General features: G+C 44.9%; 1 protein-coding gene across 4 annotated transcripts in view; it reads right to left on the minus strand.

The window, feature by feature from the left end:
* The window catches only part of CDH23 (cadherin related 23), a 1,868,204-nt gene that overhangs the window by 1,024,304 nt on the left and 820,602 nt on the right, over nt 1-23,298 (minus strand). For all 4 annotated transcript variants that reach the window (XM_063958779.1, XM_063958778.1, XM_063958784.1 and 1 more), the window contains exon 9: nt 2,732-2,810. In XM_063958779.1, the coding sequence (XP_063814849.1) occupies nt 2,732-2,810 (79 nt within the window). The remainder of the gene's footprint in view (nt 1-2,731; nt 2,811-23,298) is intronic.

The following is a 23,298-nucleotide window of genomic DNA, read 5'->3' on the forward strand; positions in this document are numbered from 1 at the left end:
CCTTATAATTCACATGATACTGGAGTCTAATTCTAGATGGGCCAGGTGTTTGTGTCGCTTAGCCATCCAGCGACCTTGGTGCACCTCTTTTTTTCTTTGTATCATGTGCTGTTTGGGGACTATTTTTTTAAGTGCCATCCTGTCTGACACTGCAGTGCCACTCCTAGATGGGCCAGGTGTTTGTGCCGCCCACTTGGGTCGCTTAGCTTAGTCATCCAGCGACCTTGGTGCAAATTTTAGGACTAAAAATAATATTGTGAGGTGTGAGGTGTTCAGAATAGACTGGAAATGAGTGGAAATTATTATTATTGAGGTTAATAATACTATAGGATAAAAATTACCCTGAAATTCTATGATTTTAGCTGTTTTTGTGTTTTTAAAAAAAATCACCTGAATCCAAAACACATCCGAATCCAAAACCCGAAAGGGTGGTTTTGCCAAAACGTGTCCGAATCCAAAACACGACCGCGGATCCGAATCCAAAACCAAAACACAAAACACGAAAAATACCCGCTGCACATCTATAGTTTTAATAATATCTGTCACCATTCTTTATTTACAAAATATAGGCCCTCATTCCAAGTTGTTCGCTTGTTGCCGATTTTCGCTATATTGCGATTAGTCGCTTACTGCTCATGCGCAAGGTTCGCAGAGCGCATGCGGTTAGTTATTTTACACAAAAGTTAGGTATTTTACTCACGGCATAACAAGGATTTTTCATCGTTCTGGTGAACGTACTGTGATTGACAGGAAGTGGGTGTTTCTGGGCGGAAACTGGCCGTTTTCTGGGAGTGTGCGAAAAAACGCTGGCGTTTCTGGGAAAAACGCGGGAGTGTCTGGAGAAACGGGGGAGTGTCTGGGCGAACGCTGGGTGTGTTTGTGACGTCAAACCAGGAACGAAACTGACTGAACTGATCGCAATGGCTGAGTAAGTCTCGAGCTACTCAGAAACTGCTAAGAAATTTCTATTCGCAATTCTGCTAATCTTTAGTTTGCAATTCTGCTAAGCTAAGATACACTCCTGGAGGGCGGTGGCTTAGCGTGTGCAATGCTGCTAAAAGCAGCTAGCGAGCGAACAACTCGGAATGAGGGCCATAATTCCTACTTTTAATAGTGCTATGAATATGTTTTTGGTATATGAGTGTATATGTACGTTTTTTAATTGCTGGTAACCCTGTATCTCTATATTGCAAATTTGTGTATTTATATGGAAAGCAATGCACAAATCTATATTTCACTAAAAGCTATCTGTGGGACCAACAAAAAATGGCCGCTGCAGGCTGATAGCTTAACATACTTCTTGAATATGGCTACCGCAATGTTCGAGGGTGTCTTGAACAACGTGAGACTGCACATAGATGATCTATAGCTATACTTTTGCCACAGTCTCTCGATGTTTAAGTCTTCCCGCTTGTGCGTGATCCGGATTACCGGACGTGAATGCACAGTGTTAGTTTGTAACAATCAATCGCGGTCTCGCGATATTATCATATTTCCTGTGCATGTGCTATCCGTATTTCCGGACACCAGCCACAAAACAGTTATCTTTTGAGTCCCCTGACCACCTATAAGTATCTTGGGGGTGCATGGTTTACCATTATTGACCCCTGAGGAGGTCCCAGCATATTTAAAGGGACGAAACGCATTGGACATTAACTGCTGAGTCTCCGCTCTGCCACGTGATATGCAGATAAGCTTATATATTTTTTTTAAATTGTACGAGTCCATTTTAATGTTTTCTGTTTTGTGAAGTGTAATAAATGTGTTAAAAACCCCCCCGATATTATACTATCAGAAGCTTTCTTTCCTGTTGGGAGCTTTTTTGGTTTTAAGGTTCTAGGTTTGATGGATCGCTTTGAAGAACCCTATCTAAAAAAGCGAGTGGTACCTCATTGTCTTGTTACTCAAAGTGTAAATTTTTCACCTTTTTTTGTTTTGGTAAATAAGTATATTACCACGAGGTGGCATCCACAACATTTTCAGCACATTAAGCACCTTAGCACTTTTTTTTTGCATGAAAGAACAGAGTCACTTTATATAATGAAGTGCACTTTATTGCATAAACTGTCTTCATCCTCCATCTATGTGAAATACCATACAACGTCCGAAGTGACTGAGAGGAGGAAGATTTGAATGAAGACCGTGTAAAGAATAAAGATACTACTATAAGCAAACGTTCTTCTTATTTCTGGTACACATATTTGATTATCACTGTTGGATAATAGGATTAGTCACGTTTAGTTGTTTAACACTGAAGGCACAGCTGATTTACCACCAAAGAACATTTGAAACTTGTCTTATTGGGAATTGGACAAACTTGAAATCTGGCTGCTGCCACTGTATATAATTTGGAGTGTTTTAAGCATATCGGGTGAGCCATGACCTAGTGGCTACTGTGTATTGTACACTGACTTGTTTGAACTATAAGGTTGTAGCGCTAATTGCACCTCACATACTATATATATATATATATATATATATATATATATATGGTGTTTTGTGCCAGACTGACAATTTGGTGAGTAAACAACAGTCCAGTGATTCAGCAAAAACCTGTGGGGACATTCAATTATAGCCGTATACGTATGCCACAATACGTAATAAAAAAAGAATTTGAAAAAGAAAAAGGTACATGTAACTTGTTCAGAAAAGAGGATATTTAAGCATCCAATGCAACACAGCACCCTCTAACTGTGTATGATTTAGATGGACAATGAGTTGTACAACTTACCAGAAACTATTGTGTAGCCAATTCCTCTTGGACGCCCTTTGTCTTGATCAATAGCGGTTATCATACGTACTGTTGTTCCCTTTCAACAGAAGAAAAATACAACACTGATTAATGACTCAGGAACAAAATCTTAAAATTAATTATACAATATATAAGATGGTTTTGTCACTTCCTGTGGCATACAAGCAATTGGCGATAAATGTTTCATTCATTCGTTTTTTTTAGGTTGCTAACATGGTGTATGTGCACATAGACATATTAGATGTACAGGTGATTACAGTAAGGCTAAGAGGATACAGGAGACAGGACATCCTCAAACCCCCCTTTTTATGTGTCCTGTCATGCACTGCACAGGTCTCACTGTGGCTGCAGGCATGGGACTTACCCAGGACACACCCCAATGGCTACAGTGATATCTTACTACAGTGATATCAGCCAAAACATAGAATGAGTCAGCTGAACTTGACTCACAAGCAGTCACTGAGGAGCTTTTGGTCTTATGAGTGAGAAAGGACCAAAGATTATTCTCCTGAGATCAAGTTACCATTGCTCTTACATCACCCTCTCCTCAAAACAGATGACAGGTTAACAGGAGTGTGTGTTTATATTTTAATTAACACTAATTAGCAATCATATCATCAGGAGATGGGTAGGTTTTCCAGGGGAGTATGAGTTTTGGTCTGGGGATCTTTAATTTATGGTTATCAAATGATAGCTGGACAATCCCTCCATAGAAACAAAAATAAGTTGATGTCCATAAAAAGCTGTAAACCCAGAAGAAAAATATGTCACTAATCATTCATTGAGGGGAATTCAATTCACTGCAAATTAAATAAGCTCCAGGGATGAGCGCACAGAGATATTCGATTGGCCGCGCTGTAAACCCGCAACTAGCAGATTTTTGTTATCTCCCTCCTGAGTTGCGAGCAGAAATTTGTGCTTACTAGTGCCTCAGGGCTAGTAGTGGTGTTACCCTGTGCAGTAACAGTACATGGCTGGCACTTTGAGTCAGAAACTGCAGTTAACTGGGGCTAAGCCCCGGGCATTCATTGGGGTAAACTGCATCTCCCAACAAAAACTGGCAATAGACTAGGCCAAATTTCATCCAACCATCCAACTAGTTGTTTGGTTGGAATTGAAATCTGGTAATGCGTGGGAGCAAATGACCATCAGCAATTTGCTCCCAAACCTCAAAATATGGACAAAAACTGTTGTTTAGACACTTTTAAATCAAATAAATGTATCCAACTTGTTTGAATGACTGTTTTCTGGAATTTGCTAATTATCACTTGCTCCCATCCATTACCAAATTTTCATTCCAACCAAACGACTAGTTGGTTGGATGGATGAAAGTTGGTTTTGTGCAGTGCTTCCCAAACTTGGTCCTAACGGAGTACTAACGGTCCAGGCTTTGAGTATATCCATGCTTGTTAATTAGTACCTCAGTCAATATGATTTAACCATCTGTGCAGAGTCATAGATATCTTTAAAACTTGGACCGTTAGTGCTCTGTTCAGGACCGTATTTGGGAAACACTGGTCTAGTGTATAGAGGGTTTATACAATTGAATAGCTCTGGGTCCTTATCTTTGGAATTTAATCTAGCGTTGAATTGAATTCCCCCCATAGACTCAAAAAACAAAAGTGTATTGTAATAAAAGACACATTAAACATTTTTATATTGTTTTGCTTGGTTCAAACTTACAAATAAGCTTATGTATCAACTTTTTTTGCATAATTTTACATCACTCAATTTTTATCAAAGCACATGGGAAAGAAACTGATCAAATCAAATAAATATGTCTCTGAAAAGTATACCTGCAATGTTCAGTCATGAAATATGGTTCAGCTTCATGTTCCCATTGCAAAAGGTGCCTTTCATGTACAAACTTGTACCAATAACTACAATTTGTAATAGCAAGATGGATGTAACGGGATTCGGTCAAGATGCCAGCTGTCTAAATAAAAAACTGGACTGTCCTGCGAAAATCAGAACAGTTGGGATGTATGCTCAAACATTAATGCACAACTACTTGCCATAGTACCCAAAGGAGAGCAAAATGTTGTCAAAACCTCCTTTAAAGAGAAATATTTGATACTTGTCCTGTATTTGCTTGACCAAATAAATTGTGCATACGTTATTCAGCAAAAAGTCCTTAGAACACTGGTATGACTTGACCAAACAAAACATTTGAAACCAAACGTGATGTGAGGTTTTGTGTCATACATCAAGATGTACTCGCCAGTCATCACTTCTTATATTTTTAGGCAGAAATTTAACTTAATGTATTGACATGCACAATTAAGTAAGCTATTATTTATATTTCTATTTTTCCAAATTGGAAACTTGTGATTAGCCACATCTGAGAAATTCATCCAACAATCCCTAAGTATAGAATTACTGAATAGCTATAGCACTTACTCCACAAACTGCACAGCCTGTGAGAGAAACAAAATGCTAATTAATGCACTGTTCAAAACACTTATAGTTGCTTCTAGGTTTTTGTAGCTATACAGAGCTGCAAAATCCATTTTCCCTAGCATCGGAAATGTCATGTTTGGAATTTGCATGTATAATCAGTAATCACCAGAAATGTTGGAAGGATTGACATGCCGTCACTCCAATCCAGAGCTTTACTACATCAACCTCCCAGCGAAAAGGTCAGTTTATACGGTCATAGAGGAACAAATTGCAGAAACAGTTAATATGGTTACTGTATACTGTCAGGTATCTTAGTACATTTCTTGCAAGAAGTGACGCTACTATGGAGATAAAATACGAAGCACAAAAACCCTTTATTTTCATTGCTGTGTCAAATAAATCCTGTAAAACTACCAATTTATTTACTGCTACATTATATTCATCTGTTCAAAAAACATATCTAAATGGATCCAAATTATTCTGCTACTGGTATACAATACTTCAGCAAAAGCACACAAAACCATGATTATGTTAAATTGCTTTAACAACTGACAAGAATGCACAGATTGCAGTCTACTAACTGTGTATATCACTACTAATTCTTGACTAAGTCTTTGTAATTTATATGAAAAAGATGGGTTTCCATAATATGTGCTATATATATATATATATATATATATATATATAGACAGCAAAAGAACGAGGCGGCACTCAGAGACTTGTGGATGCAACGTAACTTTAGTGAAACAACTGCAACAGCATTGCAGTGGTTTCACTAAAGTTACGTTGCATCCACAAGTCTCTGAGTGCAACCTCGATCTTTTGCTGTCTGAATATGGGGATAACACCCTAGTGGAGGGCACCAGAGCAAGATAGCCCATGGGGGCAAACCATCTCCCTTATTAAGTCATAACCCAGATCTGACCATCCCTCACTTATTAAAAAGCACACACCCCAGATTTTACCCCCTCAACTCCATCATTTAAAATCATAAGCCAGCTCTAACTCCCCTTTCCCATTTAAACTCATAGCTCAAATCTCATTCTCAGTGTCACTCAATCCTCATTAAAATTCACAACTCAAACATAAACCCCCTCTCCCTATTAATAATTACACACACACTTGCCAACCATTGGACTGCAGGGAGTTTGTTGGACGTGATGACAAAATCAAGACATTGTGGCCATTCCCCTGCTAGACAATTCCATGATTACTAGCATTGTGAAATGTGATTACCTTCATTGTAAAGCAGGGGGTGGGGTCAAGATGACATGATTCAACACAAATAGCATCATGTTAGTCACCTATACCACCCACTTCACTTGGGAAGGGAGGCGGCCACATTTAACCGGAATTATTTACAAGTATTTCATTTACTGATGTGTCTACATTATACCTATCATCAAACAGGGCTATTTGGCGTGCCATGGACTTTGTGACTAAGCTGCGCCATGTGTTTCTCACCATAGAATTGTTTCTCAATGTATGTGACTACTATGCGATTAAGACGCAAAATTTATGATAAAAGTACCTAAGTCCCGGAATCACTACCTGTGGTGGAACGTCTAAGTTAGTGGTCTCCAACCTTAATTGGGGTGTGAGCTACTTTCGGAAAATAAAACCTCTGAAGGAGCTACTCCCTCCCCCCAATGCATGTGTGTTCCTGTGAAAGTGGGTGCAGCCTCACAAAAGTGGGTGTGGCCTCACAACTACAAGTAATCCCCCCCGCGTAGTGCCAGATACACAAATAATGCCGCTCAGCAGTGCCAGATAGACAAATAATACCCCTCAGCAGTGCCAGATATACAAATAATGCCTCCCAGCAGTGCCAGATACACAAATAATGCCCCCAGCAGTGCCAGATACACAAATAATGCCCCCAAAGCAGTGCCAGATGCAATGCCCCCACCAGTGCCAGATACAATTCCCCCCGCAGTGCCATTTAAAATGCCCCCCCCCCCCGCCGCGACAGATAAAATACCCCCCCCCCCCACAGTGTCCAATACAGTGCCCCACACAGTGCTAACCCTTGCTGGCTTCTTCTACTGCCACCGGTGCTGCTCCTCCTGTATGAAAGATGGAAGGGGAGGAGAGTGCAGTGCGCGTCACTCCTGTGAAGTCCGGAGAGTGGCTGCGGTGAGAGGTGACCGAGTTTGCGGCGGCGGGCATTTAAAATATGGTGCCGGTAAGTGAGCCAACCAAAACTTGCGGTCCGACAGCCAATCAGGTGCCACCACTGCCAGTCCACGAGCTCTGATTGGCTGACGGCCGGCACCATATTAAAAATGAAGGGAGGAGGAGTGCCAGTGACTGCCCAAGCCTGTGAGCTCTGTGAGCTACCGAAAATCCGAGCTACAGGTTGGAGATCACTGGTCTAAGTAGTACCATGCATCTCATGACATAAATGACAGGTGTGTGATGACACATCTATAGGATTCTTTGAGCTGTAGGCACATGGAACTCTGCAACACTCTTGGTTGCGAGGGGGAGGGCATAGGAGCAAAATCATAGATGAGGCAGGTGAAGGGGTTAATCTTACATAATACAGTATGTGACAACTTAATTTCCATCTCAAGGATTTCAGGTACTCTAACATTCCCAACAAAAATTCAAGGGGTCTAATTACTAAACCTTGGATGGAGATAAAATGGACGGAGATAAAGTACCAGCCAATCAGCTCCTGTCATTTTTCAAACACAGGCTGTGACATGACAGTTCGGAGCTGATTGGCTGGTACTTTATCTACGTCCAAGTTATCTCCATCCAAGGCTTAGTAACTAGACCCCCCAAGTTACTTATGAATGAATAGCAATAATTGGACTATATTGTTGCACTTAAAACATTGCAACAATATAGTCCCAGCTGCCTTTGCTCCTGTTTTTCTAGTATCTTTTCAATAGACTGTTCAGGGAAAATGCCTGCACATTTCATGCACACAGAGCCAGTCATAAATCCCTGGTCACTGACCTTTGCACAGCTCAGAGCATGCTGGGTCTGGTATACACCATAGGCCTTGTAAATCATTAGCGTGATGGCTTTCTGAAAGCTTCCAATACAACTGAGAAATGTAATTATAGCCAAAAAGGGGAGGCTTAGAAAGAAAAATAAAAAGACATGGAAGGGATACAAGGCAAGAAAGAATCATCAAGACCCAGGGTTCCATCTTGATAATTTATTGTGCTTTAATTCACTGTTCCAGAAGGAGAGAGATGAACTTCAAATCCTTCAACAGGAATGTTTCTCCATTTAAAAGACTGGGTGAAGGTGTCGCTCTATCTGACAGTGTGCTAGTTGCCTGTCAAACAGAGGAGAGCAGTTCAGAATGATAAGTGGCAGACAACCGTGCTGTACATTTTAAAAGCAATAAGAGGCCAACAAACTGTAGTTCCCTTACATTTACAATGACTTTATTTAAGTCTGAAAGGGGTCATACTTCCTCTGGTAGTTTTTCTACAGCTCATTTCCTATGTCCTGATCAGCAGTGTGAGAAACATCAGTTAGGAGAGAAGTATAAATGAATGGAAAGTTAGGTGGGGAAAGCACATGGAATCCATCTTTACGAGACATGTGGAACAAAGATCAATAGAATGAATCACTACAGATCTAAAACACAAATTAAATCAGCAAGCTCATATTTTAAAAACCGAGATGCTACATTGTCACAAATCTGAGGAGCCGTGATGGCATCAGAAGTCTTTATTGCAGGAATACCTCTACTTGGAACAGGTATGCATTGCAAACAGGTACATGACTAATGGCAAATTAGATCAGAGAACCTCAGTCGCTTGAGGTCGGACTAGACAAGGTAACAACGCAGGTACTCAGACTAAACAGAAAGTAGGACTGAAGACGAAGGAAACTGGATGGACAAATATCAGGTATTTCTCGTACTGGTAACAGAACAGGAGTAGCTGGATTTATTGGTGATACATTTAAATAAGTTGTGAAAATAGCGACCTGAAATAGTTTGTGCACTAATACAAGTCAAGGTCATGGAATTCATAATAACAAAAGATCAGATGTTAGCACCAGAAAACCAGTCAACAGCAGCAGAATCAGAGATTGAAATCCCTATAAAAGGGCTAACTGGTGGCAAGGACACAGCAATGACCTATGAGCAGCAGTCCATCCCACGAGAAGGTGGTTTCAATTAGAGAACACTACTGGTAGGGATAACTTTTTCAAAAGACAAAAAGCACTTGTACTGGAAATACTTGGAATTTTGTACTCACAGTAAAATCAATTAGATGTGGGCGGGGTGTGTTCAAACTAACATCTAAATTGCAGTGTAAAAATAAAGCAGCCAGTATTTACTCTGCACAGAAACAAAATAACCCACCCAAATCTAACTTTCTCTGCACATGTTACATCTGCCCCACCTGCAGTGCAACATGGTTTTGCCCATTAGTGTGCTTTTTTGGTTTGCTAACAAACCTGAATAACCCCCATTGTCTGTTTCATAAACTAACCCTTTAGTTTCAGGGAGGATGGAAGTGTTCCCCAGATGAATTGTAAGGAAGGTATTTTACATTGAGTAGAAAAATCCAATTTCATCTTGCATCCAATTTGGTGAATACTGCAGTGACTTGTGTGGCCTAGCAATGCAAGCCTAACATGGGGGAGGGTGCTATCCGGCAAAGCTGCATGTAAATCTTTACACCCAAAACAAGTGTCTCTGGAACAAAAAGTATGGAACTGGTAAAAATGTGTTAATGGTACAGTATGTACAGAGGACCAGTTTGCCGCTCTGCGCAGATGCTCACCCAAGAATCCCTGACTGCATAAGTAGATTGCGCCTGGAGGGAATCCAGAACCGGCTTATAAAAAGACAGGTATCCTGATGAATGGTAGATTTAATCCATCTCACAATGGAAAACTTGGATGCCAATCTCTTTTTGAGACATCAACCAGGACCAAAAAGGTACTGTACTCTGAATTGAAGACATACAGTCAAAAAATGCATGGACTACATACAAAATTTATTATTTATTACCAGTTATTTATATAGCGCACACATATTCCGCAGCGTTGTACAGAGAATATTTGTCCATTCACATCAGTCCCTGCCCCAGAGGAGCTTACAATCTATATTCCCTACCACATGTACAAGTACACACATACAGGCTAGGGTTAATTTTGTAGGGAGCCAATTAACCTACCAGTATATTTTTGGATTGTGGGAGGAAACCGGAGTACCCGGAGGAAACCCACGCAAGTACGGGGAGAATATACAAACTCCACACAAAAGCCCTAAGGATATAGAGCTAGAGGACAGGGGTGTATCTAGGGGTCCGGGCGCCCCTGGCAAAGTAAGGGACTGGCGCCCCCCATATTTAAAATAGAGAAGATGCATGTGCAAAAAAGGGACATGATTTTGTGAAAAAGGGACATGACCATGCAATAGTTTCCCCAATTCAAATTACGCTACACAGTAGTAACCCTTATACACTCATGCCCACACAGTAGCAGTTCCCTTTACACAGTATGCCCACACAGTAATTCTTTTAACACTGAGGAGACATCAGCAGTGCCTAGCCTGGCTGAGAAGGCAATGCCACCCAAGGCCAGGTAGTATACTCAAATAGTAGTGCAAAGAAGAGCAATGCAGTGCACTACCCAGTGGTGCAAGTAGAAAAAAAATCTTAGTGGTACTGTGTGCCAAAAAATGGGTGTGGCCGCTTGCCACGTGTGGCGTGGCCAATGAAAATGCGGGCATGATACATAGATGACACCAATAGTGCAGTGCCAGATACACATATGCCCCCAATAGTGTCAGATACACACATGCCCCTACAGTGCCAGATACACAAATGCCCCCACAGTGCCAGATACACACATGCCCCCACAGTGCCAGATACACATATGCCCCCATAGTGCCAGATACACATATGCCCCCATAGTGCCAGATATGCCCCCACGGTGCTAGATATGCCCCCCACAGTGCCAGATACACATATGCCCTCACAGTGCCAGATATGCCCCAACATTGCCAGATACACATGCCCCCACGGTGCCAAATACACATATGCCCCCACAGTGCCAGAAAAGCCCCGCAGTCATATAGTCATAGTCCCCATTTCCCTCCCAGCACATAGCCATAGTCCCCTCCCAGTAAATATCCATAGTCCCCACCTCCCCAAGCAATAGCCGTAGTCCCTCCAGCACATAGCCGTAGTCTTCACGTCTCCCAACACAGTCATACAACTCCCCACCCCCTCCCATAACATAATAATAGTTCCCTGCCAGCACAGATAGACAAAGGGGTGTATTAAATAACTGTCGGGAGCTGCCGTCTTGTCGGAAAGACCTATTCAATAGGGGCTGATTATTTTCTGACAAATCGGGAATTCCCGACTTGTCGGAAAACACGTGGATCGGCGGAATAGACGCCGATCGACGTGTTTCTGTCGGAAATGTGGCCAAATCCGTTTTGGCCCCTTTCCGACAAACTCAATCCGACTTGAAAACAAGTCGGATTGAGGTGAGGAGAGGAGCGGTGATGCGGGCAGCTGAGGAGCTGAGATCGACGGCCAGCGGGGGGAGCTGGCTGCAGGGGACATGTCTGCGGCGACAGGGGGAGGCGCTGCAGGGAGAGAGGTGCCTGGCCGCCCTGCAGCGCCTCCCCCTGTTGCCGCAGACATGTTACCCCGCTGCCAGCCCCTCCCGCCGGTCACCGATCTCTGCTCCCCCCGCCACCAGCAGCACCACTCTACCTGCAGCGCCTACCCCCGCCGCTCCACACAAGTCCCCCGCAGCCAGCTTCTCCCGCTCATGGCCGCCGATCTCTGCTCCCCTGGTCACTGTTGTCAGCGCATCCGCAGCCGCTGACAGCAGCGGCCTGACAGGACCCTGTGTACGGCCAAATCCGACAGTCGGATTTGGCAGTCAATTGAACAGGGGTTGTCGGATCCATTCCAACAATGGCATGTCGGAATGGATCCGACTCTTATTGAACACCAATACTGGCAGGTGCCTCATCTTCCCAGGGTGATGCATTTTCCCAATCAGTGCCCACAAGCTCACTCTTCTCTTGCGAGGATCTTGCGGAATCTGTCTCTCCAGGATAAAGAGACAGAGGGGGTAATTCAGATCTTATCGCTAGGCTGCGTTTTCGTACAGCCTGCAATCAGGTCTATACTGCGCATGCGTATGCACCGGATACAAAGCGGACCACCGCTCAGCGATGGCTTTGTGCAAAGAATCCTTTCCCACTGCCGATCGCAAGTAGATTGACAGTAAGAAGCCATTTGTGGGTGGTAACTGACCGTTTTCTGGAAATGGTTGGAAAAACGCAGGTGTGTCCAAGCGTTTGCAGGGAGGGTTACGGACATCAATTCCGGTCCTGAACAGGCTGAAGTGATCGCAGCAGCTGAGTAAGTCCTGGGCTACTCAGAGACTGCACAAGATCTGTTTGTACTGCTCTGCTACACATGCGTCCGGGGTTCACTACGATATGCCGGCGGTCGGGCTCCCGGCGACCAGCATACCGGCGCCGGGAGCCCGACCACCGGCTTACCGACAGTGTGGCGAGCGCAAATGAGCCCCTCGCGGGCTCGCTACAGGCACGGTGCCGCGCTACGCGCGCCACACTATTTTATTCTCCCTCCAGGGGGGTCGTGGACCCCCACGAGGGAGAATAAGTGTCGGTATGCCGGCTGTCGGGATCCCGGCGCCGGTATACTGTGCGCCGGGATCCCGTCAGTCGGCATACAGAAGACCACCCATGCGTTCGCACACTTGCACAGCTAAAATACACTCCCCTGTAGGCGGCGACTATCTAATCACAGCAGTGCAAAAATTGTCTGCTAGCGATCAGGTCTGAATTAGGCAAAGTCTGCAACAACTGCTTTTTAGCAGTTGCAGATCCAGATGATGCCAGAATCCTATCCATAGATGCAGACACCTGAAAAGATACTTTCCATTGTTATAGTCCCATGTGGCTCAGCAAAAGTACCAGATAGAAGCTGAGGAGCCAACTGGACACAAAGGTGAGAGGAGGTATTCACCATAACAGATGGTCTACCTGCTTTATGTGTTCTGCAAGTGCCTGAGCCATGGCCCACATCAAGATCACTTACTTTCCATCAAACTGTGGCCTCTGTCTCATAGAGCAGAGGGCTTCTGACTCTGGGCAACCCCTGGCAAAGTTTATTCCACATACATTACAAGCATAAAACAATGCAGCAGAAGAATTTTGCTTTGCTTTGGAAGCCTTTTCTGCTTTCACTGTACATTTGTTATGCAAAAGATGCTGAAAATAGGGTGTGGGTCAACAGATTTACATTGGATATACAATCAATAGCTCAACACCACATCTTTGACATGGAAAAGTTTAACAGGCTTAAAAGGTCATCAGGGTCAAAAGGTTAACATAGAAAAGGTAGACAATTGTAAAAGGTTGACAGGGACAAAAGGTCGACACAAGAATGGTTGACAATGTTGACACAAAAATGTCCACACTAATTGTTGTTTTTTTGTGTCATTTTCTATTTTGAAATCCAATTCTTGTACCGCTTTGCTTGCTGCGCTTCAGGCAAGGTGCCTTACTGCGTTCAGCACAGGTTACTATTCCCAATCATAGTCCATGTGGATTGTTAAGGATGAAAAAGTTTAAAAAATTGAAAAAATAGGATTTTAATACCTACCGGTAAATCCTTTTCTCTTAGTCCGTAGAGGATGCTGGGGACTCCGTAAGGACCATGGGGTATAGATGGGATCCGCAGGAGACATGGGCACACTATAAGACTTTGAATGGGTGTGAACTGGCTCCTCCCTCTATGCCCCTCCTCCAAACCTCAGTTAGAAAACTGTGCCCAGGGAGACGGACATTTCGAGGAAAGAATTTATTGTTTAAACACGGTGAGTGTCATACCAGCTCACACCATGAACATACCGCAGAACGTGGCATTCAATAGAATACCAGCCAACGGCATGAACAATACACAGCCACATGCTGAGAGAATATATAACACAACCAGTGTGTCAACACAACCAATAATAAAACACCGCATGCCATGGCATGCACAACGTCAGCAACAGCCTAACAGAAAAGAAACACCACAAGAGTGTAACCATAACCAATAACTGCAGACACAGTACGCACTGGGACGGGCACCCAGCATCCTCTACGGACTAAGAGAAAAGGATTTACCGGTAGGTATTAAAATCCTATTTTCTCATACGTCCTAGAGGATGCTGGGGACTCCGTAAGGACCATGGGGTTTATACCAAAGCTCCAGACCGGGCGGGAGAGTGCGGGCGACTCTGCAGCACCGATTCAGCAAACATGAGGTCCCCATCAGCCAGGGTATCAAACTTGTATAGCTTAGCCAAAGTGTTTGAACCCGACCAAGTATCCGCTCGGCAAAGTTGAACCGGCGAAACTCCTCGGGCATCCGCCCAAGAAGGGCCCATCTACCTAGTAGAATGGGTCACCACCGACTTCGGTAACGGCAATCCAGCCGTAGAACGAGCCCGCTGAATCGTATCACAGATCTAGCGTGTAACAGACTGCAGAGACGCAGGCGCCCCAATCACGCTGGGGCATACCGGACAAACAGAGCCTCTGTTTCCCCAATCTGAGCCAAATTGGCGACATAAATATTCAAAGCCCTTACTACATCGAGAGACCTTAAATCAGCCAATGCTTAAGCAACCACAGGCATCAAATAGGCAGGTTTCTGCGAAACACCGAAACCACTTTTGGCAGAACTATTATCCGAGTTCTCAATTCCGCTCTATCCACCTGGAAGATCAAACAGGGGCTCTTGTGAGACCCAGCCGCTACTTCCGACATCTGCCCTGAGGAGGCCAAAGCCAAAAGCATGACCACTCTCCAAGAGAGAAATTTTAACACAACCTTTCATAAAAGGTTCCAAACATTTTGACACAAGAAAACGCAACACCACGTCAAGGTCCCACGGTGCCAATGGGGGCACAAATGGAGGTTGGATGTGCAGTACTCCTTCCACGAAGGTCCGAACTTCCAGAAAGGTTGCCAATTCTTTCTTGAAAGAAAATTTATAAGGCCAAAACCGCACTGAAATGGAGCCTAATTTTAGGCCTGCACCCACACCTGCTTGCAAAGAATGGAGAAGAACGACCCAGCTGAAATCTTCCGTAGTAGCCTTCTTGGATTCACACCAAGACACACATTTTCTCCAAACACGGTTGTAAGGCTTTGCCGTTACTTCTTTTCTAGCCCAAAGAAGTGTGGAAACGACTACTCTGGGAATATCCTTTCTGGTTAGGATATGGTGTTAAACCGACACGCCGTCAAATGCAGCAGCGGTAAGTTTTGATACACGCCCGGATCTTGTTGTAACAGTTCCTCACGTAGAGGAAGAGGCCAGGGATCTTCTATGAGTAAATCCTGAAGAACTGGATACCAAGCCCTCCTCGTTTAACCGGAACAATGAGGATCACCTGAACCTTTGTTCTTCTTACGTTTATCACCTTCAGAAGAGTGAAAACGGAGGGGACACATAGACCAACTGAAAACACCCAAGGTGTCCCAAGGACGTCCACTGCTATAGCTTGAGTGTCCTCTGCCCCGGAACAATATCTCTGAGCTCTCTCGTTGAGGCGAGACGCCAACAGGTCCAATTGAGGCACTCCTCAAAGACTTGTCGCTTCAGTGAAAACTTCTTGATGACGACCGTATTTCTCCCGGATGGAGATCGCGTCTGCAGAGGAATCTATCTCTCCGATGTTCACATCCGGAACCAAGACTGCTAATATAGCGTTTACCAGTCTTTCCACCCAGCGGAAAACTTTTTCGGCATCTGCCATTGCCGCTTTGCTTCTTGTTCTGCCCTAGCAGCTTACTTACACCACTGCTGTCAAGTCGTCCGACAGAAGTAACACGGGCAGTTCACAAAGCATATGTTCATTGAAAATAGCTCTTAATTCAAGAAAGCGTATTGCAGACAAGCTTCCCAGCTTGACCTTTTCCTCTGGAAATACTTCCCTTGCACGGACTGCTCCCCAGTCTCGGAGATCTGCATGCATGGACACCAGGATCTCATCCTGGATTCTGAACCTTCGTCCCTCTAGGAGGTGAGAACTGAACCGACCCCACAGAAGCGAAAACCTGGCCATTAGGATTATATTCCGGCACATGCGCAGGTGAGATCCGGACCACATTTCCAACTGGTCCCGTGAAAACCACTCTGGCATTTGACCTGCTCACCGAAAAGGCCTCTTAGGCCGCACCGATCTTCTTCATCAACGGAACATATTGATGGATTGTCACTGCAAATCTGATCAGACTCCGGATCCTCAGACCTCTTTCCACAGGAACACACAGAACTTCAACCGTTCTGTATCTACTCTGATACCCACCTCTGACGCCTGCGTCGTTGGGAATAACAGCCTTCCCCTGTGTTGAAGAACAGTCAGAGAAAAAACAACGATTTGCACCACTTGTGTCTTGACCTCGCCTTAATCAGGAGAGTGTCCCAAGTACAGAACAACAATGGCTCTTACTATTGAAAGAATACCATCCCACTGCCATCACTCCGGTGAAATGGCAAAGACAATCATGGATATCCACCCAGATAATCTGAATGAGGAGAACAACGCATTTAAACCTCTATTTTTTTATTTATTTTTTTTAAACAGGGACAGCAGGACAATGCCCTGAACCTGACGCACCTCTGGTATGGCGTCGCGTACTGCCTCCCCTTCCAGAGGGGAAACGGCAAGATCTATTAGAAAAATCAGTGAGGGGAAACATCTCTAACGCCAGAATGTCCCCCTTTGGATTCTATAGTTAACTCACAGGTCCTAGTCTATTCCCGGACTGACCGAAAAATAGTAGACGAGTTCCCACCAGAGTGGGCTCCAGCCAGATAGACTCAGCGACATGTGGTGGATGTGGTAGAAACAGAAAACGACATCCGCTTCTGCGTACCTAACAAGGCTGCAGAACTCTTACCTTTTCACCTTCCACTGTCTGCACAGAAAAGGAAAAAAGAACGGTATCTCTCAGAGTCAGCCTCAGCATTCCCCCGGCCACACTTCCTGTATACGCACGGCAGCCTGCCGCAATGTTATAGAGAAGAACCAACATAAGGAACATCTCTTTAGGGTAATTCTATCGGATGCCTTTCCGAATATAATTAAACACTCCCTCATGTGCATGTAATGCAAATAAGCCCAAAGCATAGAAATAAAATATCACTTAGCATCCTGTATACGATCTTTTGTGACAGGGCCCCGTGTCGAGCAGGAGTTGACTTTCACAGTATTCTATCCGCGGCGGGAAAAGAATAAACATTCGGACTTCTTGTGAGGATCTGAGACCAACTCGTCACGGCCGACCTAGAGCTTTATCAACAGAGCGACCAGCACATGAGAAGGAATACTATTACGTCAGCATTCATTATAAATCATAATATGAATATACATAATGTAATACACAATTACACACATATCCTAAATATATATATATATATATATATATATATATATATATATAAAACATACATATAAGCGGATTGTCCGGAACCTTCGGGTCCCTAGTGACATTAATGTGTTCTGAATATGTATGACACCATATACTGAATGCCCCAGTTGTGGATCTACCAGGAAACATTATGGTCGACAGAAAACCTAGTATTCGTCGACAGCAGGGAGTAGTAACCAGGTAAAATAACATTCTTGCAACCCCGAGGGGTCCGAGGGAAGTATACATAAATATGTTTAATAACACTCCCCCACATATACTACCATGTCTGTGCTCGAGCTACAGGCCCATGGAACCGTACCATACATATCCATATAAATATATATACAGGTATAAGGTAGTTACAACATGTTAATTTACACCCAGTAATAACAGTTGGTGCCGACAGGGTCACCCACATACTACTGTGTTTCCCATACAGTGTTTACTTTTGACAAGCATACAACTACCGACCAGCTGATACTGCATCTACCGATTCAAGTACCCACAGGCGTCGGCGATGCAGACAGTGATGCCCACAGCTGGTTGTGTCGACATATGTAGACTAAAATGCTATAGTGCGTATATCTGACAGGGAACACACAGAGATATATGCACAACACAATGATTACATGACCATTTCTAAAATAGTGCTATATTTCCTCTATATAGCACTAAAACACTGTGCCCCCCCTCGTTTGCACTGTATACATTGCTTTTGGTGGGGACATTGAGAAAATGGCGCTGAATCCTGTTGTGAGGGCTAAGCCCCGCCCCTTCTCGGCGCGCTTCAGCCCGCTAATAAAATAGCTTTTTATGCTGGCAGGGGTCCATATACAGTGCCAATGTACTGTATACATGCTTTGCCAGCCTTGTTTGAGGTATATATTGCCACCCAGGGCGCCCCCCCCCTGCGCCCTGCACCCTTGTAAAGCCGTTGGTGTGTGGGAGCAATGGCGCGCAGTGCGACCACTGCTATATACTGGCGGAGGTATCGTACACGGTGCGTGGGCACCGAATATGCATCTTATGCCAGTGGATAGACCATCAGTAACTTGCTGCTCAGGGCGCTCCCCCCCAGCGCCCTGCACCCTGTGAGTGCCATTGGTGTGTGGGAGCATGGAGTGCAGCGCGACCGCTGCGCTGTACCTCCGTTACTGAAGTCTTCTGCCGTCACTGAAGTCTTCTGATCTTCACATACTCAGGGCCGAAACTAGGATTTTTGTCACCCGGGGCAAGGTAGTCATTTGACCCCCCCCCCCCCCCCCCCCAAAAAAAAATATATATTTTTTTACAATAAATAAATTAAAAAAAATAAACATTTTAAAATAAATAAATAAATGAATAAAAATATTATATATATATATATATATATATATATATATCTCTCTTTCAGAACTTTTTTACCTGAAAAATTGCCTTTTCTAACATAAATTTCATATCCAGGAAAAAGTGTCCCCATTTTACACATTGCGGCAGACAGGTGACCCCATTTTACACATTGCGGCAGACAGGTGTCCCCATTTTACACATTGCGGCAGGAAAAAATGTCCCCATTTTACACATTGCGGCAGGCACGTGTCCCCATTTTACACAGTACGCTGGCAAGTGTCCCCATTTTACACATTGCGGCAGACACGTGTCCCCATTTTACACAGTACGACAGGCAAGTGTCCCCATTTTACACATTGCGGCAGGCACGTGTCCCCATTTTACACAGTACGACAGGCAAGTGTCCCCATTTTACACATTGCGGCAGACAGGTGACCCCATTTTACACATTGCGGCAGACAGGTGTCCCCATTTTACACATTGCGGCAGGAAAAAGTGTCCCCATTTTACACATTGCGGCAGGCACGTGTCCCCATTTTACACAGTATGACAGGCAAGTGTCCCCATTTTACACATTGCGGCAGGAAAAAGTGTCCCCATTTTACACATTGCGGCAGGAAAAAGTGTCCCCATTTTACACATTGCGGCAGGAAAAAGTGTCCCCATTTTACACATTGCGGCAGGAAAAAGTGTCCCCATCTTATACATTGCGGCAGACAGGTCCCCATTTTACACATTCCGGCAGGTGGTGGGGAGAGGGAGGGAGAGAGAGAGAGAGAGAGAGAGAGAGAGAGGGAGGGAGAGGGGCTGACTTACATTTGAAGCGGTTCTCGCCGCTCTTCAGCCGCCTCTCCCTCCTCGTCTGCGCGGCTCCCCCTTCTCCCTCCTCCCGAGTGCCCAGCTCGGGGGGGGGGCGGGGTTTCGTGGAATGACGCGTTTGCGTCGTGACGTCACGACGCAATTGCGTCATTCCGCGAAACCCCGCCCCCCCGAGCTGGGCACTCGGGAGGAGGGAGAAGGGGGTTTCAAAGTACAAAGAAGAGGGAGAGGGTGTTAGGGGGTCTCGGCGCCCCCTCCAATCCGGCGCCCAGGTCGCCTGCCCCTCTAGCCCCCCCCTAGTTTCGGCCCTGACATACTCACCTGGCTTCTTTCTTCCGGCTTCTGTGAGGGGGGTGACGGCGCGGCTCCGGGAACGAGCAGCTAGGCGCACCAAGTGATCAAACCCTCTGAAGCTAATGGTGTCCAGTAGCCTAAGAAGCAGAGCCTTTAACTCACAGAAGTAGGTCTGACTTCTCTCCCCTCAGTCCCACGATGCAGGGAGCCTGTAGCCAGGAGGTCTCTCTGAAAATAAAAAACCTAACAATAAAGTCTTTTAGAGAAACTCAGTAGATCTCCCCTAGTGTGTGTCCAGTCACTCCTGGGCACAGAATCTAACTGAGGTCTGGAGGAGAGGCATAGAGGGAGGAGCCAGTTCACACACATTCAAAGTCTTATAGTGTGCCCATGTCTCCTGCGGATCCCGTCTATACGCCATGGTCCTTACGGAGCCCCCAGCATCCTCTAGGACGTACGAGAAATAAGTAATAAAAAAAACTTGTGTCGACTATGTGTGTCAACCATTGTCGTGTTGACCTTTGGAAACAACCTTAAGCACCGTATGTTTTACCTGTCGACCTACTGACCCCTTTGAACTTTTGAATGTCGTTCATATGGTGTCAACCTATTGACAGTCTAACTAGACATTGTCTAGCTAGTGTCTGGAACCCCTGAAAATAACCATCTATAGGTAAAGGCAAAAAACCTGCCTAAATATCCTCTAACTTAAGGAGCAGTGTAGGCAGATGGCTGAAACATGCCTAAATTCTACTGAAATCCTGTAGTGCAGGATACACACAGAAATAAATCAGTCTGTTTATACTTTAGAAAGCTGAGGCTACTCTTCAACAGAGGTTGGGTTAAACAATCTACAAGTTCAGAATCCCCACAGTCAGCAGTAGGGTCAACCAACATCTATTCAGCAGTATTCTCTAATAACAAATAATCACTATTTTATTTATAGTAGGACTAAGATGCCAACCTCCCCTCCCTCAAACAGGTCCCTCAGCCACTGCTGATACTTGCTGCCTCTTCCTGCATGCCCCTTAGAGGAAGATGGCACCAGAGCATTGCCTGCTGGTGAAGCCCCCCCAAGGAGGAATGAGGGAGGAACCAACCGCATTGCAATACTGGGAGAAGGGTGAATAATATGGCACCAAAATCCTGAAAACTCCTATCCTGCCATGGTCGTTCGATTAATATTTCTTCTCTGCAGAGTGGCAGAGTAACTTGGTCACTTAAACATCCTGATGCAGTGCTGTGTACCGTGGATTGTGTATGAGAGTCACAGCGCAGAACTACATTAGCAGTAGGCTGTGGCTGCCTTACTAGCCAGGTATAGTCCTCTTTCAGGTAGGGCCCCAGACACTGAGATTAGCGAAACAGTGACACCCCCCCACCCCACCCCATCCTCTCCCTATTGGAGCTGAGAGCAGAGTGGGAGGAGAATGCACACCCCGTTCTGTACTAATACCTGTTCTGACTGGTGTCCTGAGCCCTATAAGCAGACAGAGGGGCAGATGTACAGTATTAAGCATGGAGAAGTGATAAAGCAGTGATAAAGAAGTGCTAAGTGTAAGGTGATAATGCACCAGCCAAACATTATGGGTTTGAAAAATAAAAGGAGCCGATTGGCTGGTGCGTTATCACCTTCCACGTATCACTTTTTTTTTATCACTGCTTTATCACTTCTCCAAGCTTAATACATCTGCCCCTGATGCACATAAAAGTAAAATAAAATAAAACCTAGCTAACAAAAATGTGCCTTACTCCTAAAGCACTACTAAAAAACAAGTGGGGTCAGGTGGAGGTGAGAGGTGGTATATGGGGTTGGGGGTAGAGTTTAACAGAACCTTTTAGTGCCTATACTACTTTGCCAGTTGTCTACCCACATATCATTGCTGCATTGCATTCTAGATTGGATGCAAGAGAAACAGGTATTTTCTTGTGCTAAAGAGCCTGTTTTGGCATTACCTTATGTATTTAAAGAGTTAAGGCCAGTGATACTCCTGTTGGAGGAGGCAACTCTTCTCATCCTCTCTTCCTCTTTTTCCTTCTCTCTCTCTGTTTTCTTTTTCTCTGGTTTTTGTGTGTCTTTCTAAGTTTCTCAGTTCAGGTTTCAGGGGTAGAGTTTATTATAACTATATGGGCTCTTCCTACTGACAAAGAGGCGCACACTGTTTTGGTGGATATGGAACCAGTAAATGTAAACTACTGAACACACACCTCCCATTATGTAAACAAAACTTCCTATTAAGAATGAGGCTCCAATTCCATTATTTTAATAATAAAGGCACTGAGTGGTACAGCTATCCAGCCAGCCATGTAGGGATCGTATCCTATGCAGCAATGCCATTGACAATTGCAGAACTGGTAGTACAGGACTCCTGTAGAAGAGCTATGTAGGAGTATCACTGCGTTAGTGAATGATGCAGTAACACAAATGGCTCATGATATACTACTTGATATGGCTGCATCATTCATTGATACAAATTTGGTGCAGCAAGAGCCCTATAGAAACAATATTGTTCCACTGAGTGATGTGGCAGCTTCAGGTAAACACTAAACAGGCATATCTTTCACTGCACAACTATACCAAAAGGGAGGCTGGAGGAAACCAAAAACATTCAGTTGCAGGTTTGCCGAGGTGGTATCGTCCCACTACTCAGTCTGCCTCTGATCTCTCTTTAAAGAGCAATGCTAGCAGTAAGTCTTATCTTACTTATCTGACCAATCAGCTGATTTTGACTGATCAGTCCGATAATTGCATATGTCTGTGGGGGTCATTCTGACCCGTTCACTCGCTGCTTTTTATCACAGCCGAGCGAACGGGTACCCACGGCGCATGCGTCGGCACAGTAGTGCGCCGGCACATGCCAGATGCCCGAAGGCCGTAGCTGGGCTGCGACTGCCTCGGCCTGACTGACAGAGGCAGTCGCTGGGCGGGAGGGGCAGAACCGTTTGGCTGCCGTTTCGTGGGCGCAGTCCGGTCAATGCAGGCGTGGCTGGACTGTGCAGGGGGTGGGCCGCAGCGGCTGCGTGACGTCATATGCAGCGGGAGGGGGGGGGGGTGCCACCCTGACATGCAGGGTGGACTAGCCCTGTGCTGGGCGTCCCCCCGCATGTCAGCGTGAATGATCGCAGCTGTGCTAAATTTAGCACTGCTACGATCATCTCGGAATGAGGGCCTGTATGCAGGATTGTTAACCAACAACAGCTTCAAACTGCTGCAACGGTTGGATCGACAGGTTGGGATATTTGGTCTTGCTCA

The sequence above is a fragment of the Pseudophryne corroboree genome, chromosome 3 (assembly GCF_028390025.1).
Source record: "Pseudophryne corroboree isolate aPseCor3 chromosome 3, aPseCor3.hap2, whole genome shotgun sequence".
In the NCBI taxonomy this organism is placed as follows: domain Eukaryota; kingdom Metazoa; phylum Chordata; class Amphibia; order Anura; family Myobatrachidae; genus Pseudophryne; species Pseudophryne corroboree.